The sequence below is a fragment of the Sinocyclocheilus anshuiensis genome, unplaced genomic scaffold (genome assembly GCF_001515605.1).
Source record: "Sinocyclocheilus anshuiensis isolate Anshui unplaced genomic scaffold, SAMN03320099.WGS_v1.1 scaffold1358, whole genome shotgun sequence".
NCBI classification, from domain to species: domain Eukaryota; kingdom Metazoa; phylum Chordata; class Actinopteri; order Cypriniformes; family Cyprinidae; genus Sinocyclocheilus; species Sinocyclocheilus anshuiensis.
In genome coordinates this window covers 274,127-285,317 of record NW_015557142.1, presented here as the reverse complement: position 1 = coordinate 285,317, position 11,191 = coordinate 274,127, and the positions used below count along the sequence as shown (strand labels likewise).

Below are 11,191 nucleotides of genomic sequence, written 5' to 3'. Positions count from 1 at the left end.
AAGCCATTACTCACCGTGATTGATGAATGATTCTTACTTACCACAGTTGTTTGATGAACTTGTGAAAAACAAATGGAGCAAGAGAGAAAAGAAACTGCGCAAGAGAGACAATCTACACTTATTTGGGATTCAGTAGAATAGACATGTTTGTGTATTTTATATTATTGATCAATATGTGAATCCATTGACCGGAGTACGCATGACACGAGTTGGCACAGATTAAAACATTTTCAAACCATCCTCTGCTCCGCGATGTTTCGTTAGATAGGCTCTTACTTACCACAGTTGTTTGATGAACTTGTGAAAAACAAATGGAGCAAGAGAGAAAAGAAACTGCGCAAGAGAGACAATCTACACTTATTTGGGATTCAGTAGAATAGCTTAGAATAACCTCAACACCAGACAGAAACTGAATGCACGTCACACCTCTATTGCATTTTATCATGTTCTAGCTGGGGTCTCAGAGACCCCGAACAGCTCACCCAAAATATTTTTGCTGCTACTCACGTCAATTATTAATTATGATCACACACTTGTGTATTTTATATTATTGATCAATATGTGAATCCATTGACCGGAGTACGCATGACACGAGTTGGCACAGATTAAAAACTTTTTCAAACCATCCTCTGCTCCGTGATGTTTCGTTAGATAGGCTGGAGAAACCGAGTCTGACCACTAGATGTCGCTAATGCGCACTGTGTTAAAAAGCTTCGAGGAATGAACTGTTTTTCGGCACAATTTGATGAAAGCCTCAAACGGTTCAGAAAGCCTCGGTTTCCCATCAACTATTAACTACAAATTTTGCCTCATACTCAAAGTTTAGAAAGTCTTTTATCCAACACACTGGTAATCCAACATAAACTTTGCATAAACGCAGACGAGACCAGACAAACTACAACTGAACACACAGGAACTTGAATACACAGACCAAACAAGGATAATTAACACACACCTGAACAGAATGACACAATTAGCTCAATCAAGGGAAAGGGTGCATGAGGAAAACAAAGCCAAACTGAATGACACATGACACTAGTTAATTGTGAGAATTGGTTCTTAAAAGTGTTACCACAGCATCAACTAATATTAACTTGTGAGCAAAACATTTGTTGAAGTATTTATTCATCTTTGTTGACATTAGTTAATAAAAATACAACTGTTCATTGTTAGTTCATGTTGACTCAAGTGAAATAACACTAACAAATGCAGCTTTTGACTTTGGTAAAGGTTAAAATTAACATTAACTAAGATAAATACTTTTAAGTATTTTTCATTGTTAGTTCGTTAACTAATGTTAACAAATAGAACCTTATTGTGTTACTGAAAATTGATTTTCTTTGTATAGCCCATGGAGTATGTTTATATGTTGGCAGTAACACAAGTTTAGCATACTTGTGCTGAGCTCGAGAATGAGCATATTTATGTCTTTTGAAGTTACTGTCTAATTTTTCTGAGGAGATAGTCACTCCTATGTAAGTAGACAAAGAGAAAAAAAAGGAAACTTGTGGAGAATTTTAAAAAGGGATTTTGGAAATATGGAAACAAAGCCTTTGAAAACTCTTTAGCATAAACTGTGTGCAAGGCTGCAAGCTGGGGAAAAATATGCTTACACACTAATTTTATGTAATTCACAACCAACCTAATCAGAGGAAAAAATGTCAAAACACATGGGTGCATTGCACTCATTTACATTCACTCATTTAGCAGATGCTTAGATCCAAAGACATTTGCAACAAAAGCAATTCATTCTAAGGCATAACAAGAAGTGCAATTTGAAGTTCTAAAACTGACTAGAATGCAAGCTACTATAGAGATATGACAGAATAGCAATGAAACAATAACATGGTCTAGTCAGTAAGCAGTACACAAAGTACCTATAATTGTGTTTTTAGATGTTCCTTGAAGATTGTGAAGATTGTTCCACAATCTTAACAAATTTTCCTGAACTAGATGGAACTATTATAATGGCAGATGAGGAAATTAATTAATAATTAGAAGAATTAAATAATTAAAATTAGAATAATTAATCTTGCTGTGGTGAAGTCTCACTACATCTAGTTTTCAGCCGGTTGATGCAGGCAAATATTGACCAGAATCAAGAGTTGGAGAACAGATTCTTGAAACTGATGGATCTGAAATGTGTATATGGGTATGTATATGTGAACAAATAAAGATAAATAATTACACATAATATTTAGTTAACATGTACATCACATTTTACGAATGACACAGTAGCGAAATCAGTAAAAAAAGTACTTATTTTGAAAAATTACTTCACAACCACTTAAAAAAGTATGTTCTATATATTATGAATGTTTGTAGTATGAATGTAATCTGAATGTACTACATTTGCCATGCTATCATTGAGCTGTGGCCAGAAGTAGTAGGTCACCCAGGTGCTTACTCTTTCTTGAGTACTGTGATTAGGGACATACCTCTTTTGTCCCATAATGTTTTCACCTACTATATATTAGGGAAGTATGCGATTTTGGATGCAGCCAAAGCCATGCTTAACGGTGTGAGACGCTAAATATGGAACGTCTGGGAAATTATTGCTGTTTCTCAATATGTGTTTGTAAGCGATCTTGAGACGTGTTCTTGTACTATGTCATCAACAGTGTTGGGCAGTAACGCATTACTTTGTAACGCGTTACTGTAATTTGATTACTTTCTTAGTAACGGAGTAATTTAATGTGTTATAATTTTCAAAATAGTAATTAGAGTATAGTTACAAGCCGAGGTCAATGCAGTGCTGAAATTTGCGTGCTCACGAATCCTCTCATTATAACACACGAATTGTAGACATTATGAAAGATTTGTTATGCATATATGTATTGTGTTATAACAGAGATTTGTGAAATTGCGATGAACTGAGATGTCCTTTAGAGATTATAAATGCAGCGCTCTCTGCTGGCATTCTGCCATGCCAAACCATGCATGCAGCAGCCGCTTGCTTTAGTTAAAAATAACAGTGTTCTGTGAATGTTGATGCTTTAATAACAAATATTTATCGGGAGCATGTATGCTGGGATTTTATAAATTTCATGGAGAAAAAAGTAACGTAACTAGTAATGTAACTAATTACTAATTACTTTTGAAATAAAGTAATCAGAACAGTAACGTGATTACTTTTAAAAGGAGTAATCAGTAATTTGATTACATTTTCAGAGTAACTTGCCCAACACTGGTCATCAACCATTGAAATTCAAATCCAATACCCAAGAACGTAAGTACAGAGGATGCATGGTAGTTCTTGGATGTGTTCTTGATATCGAGGATGCATCCAATGCAGACCTGAGAGAATCAAATTCGCAGAAATCCCAGAAGATGCTGCGTGTGGACGACGTACTGAAGCTTGTAAGCTTTAAACTTCTAGCTTTAAACTTCCTGCTGCAGACTCGAAAATACATGACGGCTAGTGAAAGTCAATATTTGTCATTTTATTTTGCATAATTTAAAGCCTGCAGCAATTTATACTGGCATATTAAAAAAAATCCTAACATAGGTAACATTAAATTTAATTAAATTTCCTTCAGAGTTTGTTCTTTCAAGGTAGCCTGGCAAGAGGGGGGGACCATAAATAAGTGGGCCATATCTCTGAGAAAAATATTGCACAGGGAGACCCTGCCACAACACCAAACTCACAATCATCTAAAAGTAAGCATGGGAGCATGCCTAGTAAATATTTCTATCGGACTCAGTTTTCATGGGATATACATAAACTGTAAAACTGAATTTTTATGATGTATTTATTTTATTTTAGGAATTTTAGGAAGTATTTTTACATTCCTGTCCATTTAATGGTAAGAAAGAAAACATTGGAAAGTTCTTATATAGACTTATGGTGTTGGGGCTAAAAGAGAAACTGTTTAACATGCAATATAATAATTTTATGCTTAGACAAACAATCAGTGAATTAGTATGAATAAGTTACAAGGAGTCTGATACATCAGGAGCACAACCAGCACTAATAAAATATAGAGAAATGGTCCTATAATCAGAGATGCCATTCATTGGTAATAGTGTAATAATATGAATCATGATGACCATGATAAATTAGAGATGACACTCACAGACTGCTTCATGTCTACCATACATTTAATTGGAAAAGCCTTATGAACAGATGATTCATATTTAACAAGAGACTAAAGCATTGATAAGGCAGTTTTTCAGTTCTCACCTGGACAGAATCAGAGACCGTTTCTTTATAGTGGTTTGACAGTGGTAAAGTGAAAGTGGTAACACTTTACAACAGTGGTTCTCAACCTTTTTTGGGCCAGCGCCCCCCTACCCATTATTCAGGTACCTGTTCTTCCGTTCCTGGCAGAGTGAGCGGAGTAGAGCGGCGTGATTTTTGACTGGAGCGAGGAGTGGATTTTTTGAAAGTCGAAGCATCATAGTTTTCAGTCACTCCGAGAGCATTCCACTACCCCTCTATCACAAGCACAATTAATGCCAACTAACGGCTTACCCTAACTAACACTACTACACCGGGCACGAACATCACAACACGTTGCACACAGATCCTGATTATAACCAGTGGTTCAGTATATGTGAGCTCGAGCGCTACATAGGCCTAAACGGATGCCGCGTTCTCTGCCTGCCGCGCACCACTCACTTGCGCTACCCCCCAAGAACACCTCAGCACCCCCCTTTCAAAAATATTCCTTTCAATTCCCCCCCCGCCCCCATGCTCTCGGAACGCCTTAACGTTAAAAAACACATTATTTTTCAAATATTGTACATTATTGTAGTTCCTCTATGCCCCGCCTCTCTCAAACGCGTCGAAATCTACAAAGCCCATCCTTCCGACAAGCACAGTCTGCTCTGATTGGCCAGGTGACCCGCCATCAGTTCAAGCTCGAAAGGGGAACAGAGTCACGTGACAGACACAGTGATGATGCTCGTATGTATTTGCAGTACACAAGATGCAATTAAGAAAGCTGACTCCTCTGTGATGTGACCCTGTCTCTCTCTCATGCACACGCACGCACACACAAACACGCGACGCGATACTCTACATCAGTGAATCTCAACCTTTTGGCGTACCGGACCCCCGTCCAATTCAGAACCATCCTCAAGGACCCCCAGAACAAAATTGACTCGTATCATTTGTCTTTGTGAGGACCAAATGCAGTCAAGTATAATTCAAGTTAGCTGACTTGTCCAGTATTTGGCCATATCATCAGCTATATTGGAATTTTCTTTCATGGGAACATGTCGTGTCAAAATATACAAAATTTATACAAAAATTCATACTTTATACGGACCCCCTGGCCTTATGTCAAGGACCACTAGGGGTCCACGGACCCCTGGTTGAGAAACACTGCTCTACATGACGCAAATACTTCAACTATTAAGAAAACATACTTACAGTAGCTGATTCAGAATAAGCGCCAGATTGTCGGAACACAGCGTCTCCCTGACATGGCTGCATCAACACTACTGCGGTTCCTGAAACTACGCCTTCTTTCTTTGCATGAACATTTTGGCGGCATTACGCAAATATTTCCACATCGTGACGTAGAGATGTGAGGGCGTGTTTGAATAAGGAGTTTTAGCCCGGTCTGGATCAGCCTTCTCTTTTAGAAATCCTTTTGTAGGAGACTTTGAGCCTTGTAACTCTGCAGATCTTATACATGCACAAATAGCTACATAACACACTAAAGAAAATCATCATATGATCCCTTTAACTAACACAAACAAACAATGAACAATACATTTATTACAGTATTTATTAATCTCTGTTAATGTTAGTTAATGAAAATAGTCGTTCTTTGTTAGTTCATGTTAATTCACAGTGCATTAACTAATGTTAACAAGCACAACATTAGATTTTAATAATGCATAGGTAAATGTTGAAATTAACATTATCTAAGATTAATAAATACTGTAGAAGTATTTATTGTTCATGCTTAGATCATGTTAACTAAAGTAGTTAAATAATATTAACTAATGAACCTCATTGTAAAGTGTTACCAAGAAAGTATCATTTTGTTTTGGTTTATGAATGCATGACTGTTCAATCCATCACCCCATATTTCCAACAACATATTTTCAAACAGTTGAGAAAATAAATACTGTGGACCTCATTTTCTTTTATTATTATTATTATTATTGATATAACATTAAGATCTGTGATAAATAAAAAAAAATAAAACAGCGATACATATTTTAATGAATACACTCTTGAACATCACTGGAATCACATTTACATAATATGATACAAGAATTAAATAGTTGAGAGGTATGTTGCTGTATCATCATAATTAGTTCACATTAGGAAATAGATTTATTAAGGTTTGAACAAACCTTTTTGCAGGAAACCAACTACCACTGTTAATTTTAACAAATTAAATGTGTAGTGTTCAAAAGACTTGTTTTGATTAAATACAGTGTTATTACAGAAACTCACCCAGGAGCAAAACTTACAAAGACAATTGTCATATTGAAAACAGGGAGACATTTAATTGATGATAAGAACAGCCTTTTTAATCTTAGGCTGTAAAGGATTCATTCTATCTTTGGACATGAGATCTAAACATCTGCTTGTTGATATTCAGTGGTCTCATTCATATGCATAGCTGCTTGTGAGACAGCTAACTGACATGGATGTTGGCAAGATGTTCTTCTGTGTACCCGTATGAAAGCTTTCGACACTCAAGAGCATCAATCAAACAACCCATACGTTCACATCTGGCTGACAGAAAACTGGCAAATCCATAAATCAAAGGAAGAATTGTTGTCTTGCAACCGGCGTTTCCTGAACCAACTATGGGGGATGTGATCTCTTGGTCATGGGGTGAATATAAATGTTTTATTCTTGATATCAAAAAGCGATATTTTGTATGATAAAATATCTTTCCGTAGGCTGGGAGAGAGGATGTGGAGCGCTGGATCATTTGTTGTGTGTGATATATTCTCCTAGGTCAGGTGCCTGCAGGCTAAAGATGAGAGTGGAGGAAAGCAAAATGTGTTAGTAATGAGAAAGCAATGGAAGTGCCAACATGTTCTGAATATTATCTGTGCTCCACTTAAACAACTCCAGATTAATATTATGGGATTGTAGTATAATTCACTAAATTCATCAACCCATCCAGTGGTCTCATTCAGAGTATCTACACACACCGTCATGCTTTATGAGGACACAAATTTGTATAATGACATTGGTATGACATAGGTATTACAACGAGGAGGAGATTTGTGAGGACGTTTTGAGTGTCCCCATATTTCAAAAGGCTTATAGATCATTCAGAATGAGTTTTTTTGAAAATCTAAAAATGCAAAACGCCTTTTCAAAACGCCTATGGAATGTGCACGCATGCTACATCTCTTTGCCATGTGGACTGTGTGCACTTCAGAGCAAAATTGATTTATGGTAAGACATACTGAGACGCTCTCGTTTCTAGAGAACTTCTCATCTATTAGACTGAAGCAGGTGCTAATGGAAATGCATTGATCAATTCTGGACTGAATCCAACAACACACATTTTCAAATGTAAGGAGGAAGGTGTGCAAAATAAAACAAATGTGGGTGTTGCATACTAGACTTACATTTGCTCCTTGTCTTCTTCTGCGCAGATGGAAAACTCATCTGAAACTGGTATGTTTCAGTCCAAAATATCGAAAGAGAATGACTTGCTCTTGGGAACCGTTTACATCATCTTTGGTAAGTATCTGTCAAAGTAGTCTAAAAGTACTGGCTAAACATAGCTTTTAATTCTGTAAACATCTTACTATAAAGGATACAGATTTGTATTATTATAAAATATATTATTATTATTATTATACTTTCAGTTGTTCATTGAACACTGTTGTCTGTTGTGATATTGCTGCTGTTTTTCAAAATACTGAAAAAAAGAGTTAGTTTGGACCAACTTAAATGCAGTCTAATTCACATCAAGTAGTTTTTTCTCAAATCATATTTATGGTTTGGTTCAAACCTTACATTTTGATTTAACTTTAATCAAAAAATATTTTTCTCATAAAGATATGGTTATTACAAAGACCATATACTTTCTTTAGACAAAAGTCAAAATGTTACGTAATGGTCACTTTATTTATTTATTTATTTAATTTACAACCTAATATCACCATAAACAACAGCTAAATTAGCTATACTATGAAAGTAGAATTGTCACTTAAGATAGTCAATGTTCTGTTAGTCAATGTTTATTTTAATTTACTTACTATAAATAAAGAATGCCTCAAAAGACCTTAATGTTTATTGTGCCTGAGAAATCTCCACAGATTGCAGCAGGATTGGAATGATAGTCATATACGAAACCCCCGTCCTGTGCATCTATTAAACTTACATTGATAAGGCTTTAAGCTACTGAGAGTATGGTATTCTCTGAATAACCCTGAACATTGAAAATAACAGATTATGTCTGCATACTACTAATGGCATTATCTTTCCAAGTCAATTCACATTTCTTTTCATTATTTCTTTTATTTCTTTCTTTTTTATTTCATTATTTCTTTTCATTATTTCATTATAGTGCATTATAGCGCTATTCATTATAGCACAGTGGTGCTCAGTCCTGTTCCTGGAGATCTCACTACAGGCAGAGTTCAGATCCAACCCTGATCAAACACACCTGTCTGTAATGTTCAAGAGCTTCTGAAGATCTGAGCTTGTTCAGGTGTGTTTGATCAGGGTTGGAGCTGAACTTTGCAGGAAGGCAGATCTTCAGGAAAAGGACTGGGCACCCCTGATAAATGCTTTTCACAATTTTGAATAAGTATTGTTCAAGGCAGCTTTACCATTCTTTTTTAATTGACTGATTTTTTGATTGTATATTTCTTTTTTCACTGCAGGTGTGCTGTCTCTGATGGGAAACACCACTCTGTTGTTTGTAGCCTATCGTAAGAAGTTCTTTCCCTTCGCTATTCCCTCTGCCTTCGCTCACAGGTGAAACTTTTTCACAGCAGGGACATTTCTTACAAAAGAAGATTCTTCTAATCTCTCTTTATACAGTAGTCAACATTTGAAGTGGATCAAAAAAGTTTATCAAAGTTGTCCTAAGACAAGAAGGCGTTTTAGGTTTTAGGACAACTTTGATGAAAGGTTTTGATCAACTTCAAATGTTGACTAGCGTATATACATATCTTTCTTTTATCCCTTAGATGTTGTTGTGTCCTCCTGAGACTTAATAAAGAGGGTCATCTCATTCTCTCTCTCATCAGCTTAAAGGCGTCAGCATAATAAAAGCAAATTAAATCAAATTTAACAGCTGGAAACACAGGGTCCTCAGAGCCTGAACTCTCTGATGATGACTTTGATGTTACTATTCCTTTTTTTTTCATCCCTTTGTTGTTTTGTTTGTGTAGTAAGCTGTTGTCATTGATCATGTGGTAACTACTGTTTTTAAATCTCATGCAGAAAATGTGAGCACTGGAACACAGAGACAAACAAATTGAGGAAAATAAATATTTAATATGTATTTAACATGTTTCTTCTACACAGATGGTTGATTTATTATGCAATTATGTTTATCTTTTGAAACAAAGCACTTGACAATAACATAAATGATAATACCAAGATAATAACCAAATCAAATATCGTTTGAATTGCTGTTCACATTGGGCTGTTGACTAGAGCTCATTCCCCTTCACGGACCTAATAAATAATGAAGAATAAAGATATTGGGGATACAAATAGCACCAAATCAATATTCAGAGTTTGGCAAGCCTGTACATTTTTATTGCAAACTCATTTTCCAGAGACAAGTGATTTGTTTATTTACACTGAACATAAAACATGACACAATTGTGGTGTTTTGTAGTTAAACCACAAAGTGGCAGCATATTGTTAAGTGTAGAGGTGGTGCTTAGTATTCTCTAAGAAGAAGCTGGAAGAAGTTCTGTAGCATGTAAAAAAAAATGTAGCACATGCTGAATAAAGAGCCTAAAGGGATTTACATGTCCGCTTGAGTACTAGAGGATACAACAATTTGGCGACAATGGTTTCTGTGCCTATGCCTGCGCCTTTTCTGCCATGCAGTGGAGATCCTGCGATTCCTTTTGTTGCTTCGTGGAAAATGTTTGAGAACTATTTGCTGGCCATTAATTCTATGGGAGGCTCATAGCCTGATGCAAGAAAACATGCTATTTTGCTACACAGTTTGGGTACCGAAAGGCCAGCGGCTATTTTACATCTTGCCTGATACGGGAACTACATTTGAACATGCAATGAAAGTGCTGGAGGGTCATTTTACGCCGAAAGTGAATGTGGTGGTCGCTCAACATCGCTTTCATCAGTGTTCTCAACGTGCTGACAAGACTAGCTTCATCATGTGCTTATGCTGATATGGAGCGCAAAATGCTGCGGGACCAGGTGGTTGAGCGATCGCATGCCCCAGCAGTGTGAGACAGACTTCTGTTGGAAACATCACTTACGCTAGACTCTGCTATTACTATTGCGTGTCAGGTGGAACAAGCACTTTCAAATTCAGATATGCTCACTGCACAGTTGTTGGTGAAACCATTCTTGCTGAGATGCGTGAAAGGATTCATCCATAAGCCTACAGTCAAACCTGATGTTACCCCGGTACGCCAAAAGCTACACCGACTGCCATTCGCTGTCTGACAAGCTGTTTCTGCAGAAATGGACTCACTATTGAAAAAAAGGCATAACTGAGAAAATTGATTCTTCTCCTTGGATTTCGCCTATTGTCATTACCGCAAGGAAAGGGGGTAAAATTCGTCTCTGTCTTGATCTGCATGAGCCAAATAAGGCCCCAATTGTTGACAGTCATCCTCTGCCACACATGGATGAACTTTTGAGTGACCTTAGAGGTTATTCCGTGTTCACTACAATTGATTTAGCAGCTGCTTACCATCAGCTTACCTTACATGAGGAGTGCCGGGACATCACAGCTTTTATCATGCACGATGGCCTCTTCAGATATTTCCGGGTTCCATATGGCCTTGCTTCTGTGCCATCTGCATTTCAAAAAATGAAGGTAACTGTCCTTAAGGACATACATGGAATCAGGAACTACCTGAACTACTACTTCTGCTATCGGACTAGCGGGTGCACACGTAGTTCCGAAAGTGCATGGTCATTTCACACACTTCATTCCCTTCCTTCTGTAGAAATGCCCTGGTCAAATCACACATACACATTGTCATGTGTTTGATGTTTTATTTACCTTATTTATTTATTTGGGGGGGGGGGGGCTGT

The 11,191-nt window shown here is 36.9% G+C and overlaps 1 protein-coding gene across 1 annotated transcript in view; it reads left to right on the top strand.

Annotated features, from left to right (window-relative positions):
• Nucleotides 1-11,191, top strand: part of LOC107678071 (opsin-5-like) — a 91,348-nt gene that overhangs the window by 35,198 nt on the left and 44,959 nt on the right. Inside the window, exons 2-3 of the mRNA XM_016473188.1 lie at nt 7,585-7,672; nt 8,824-8,917. Coding sequence (XP_016328674.1) covers nt 7,585-7,672; nt 8,824-8,917 — 182 coding nt within the window. The remainder of the gene's footprint in view (nt 1-7,584; nt 7,673-8,823; nt 8,918-11,191) is intronic.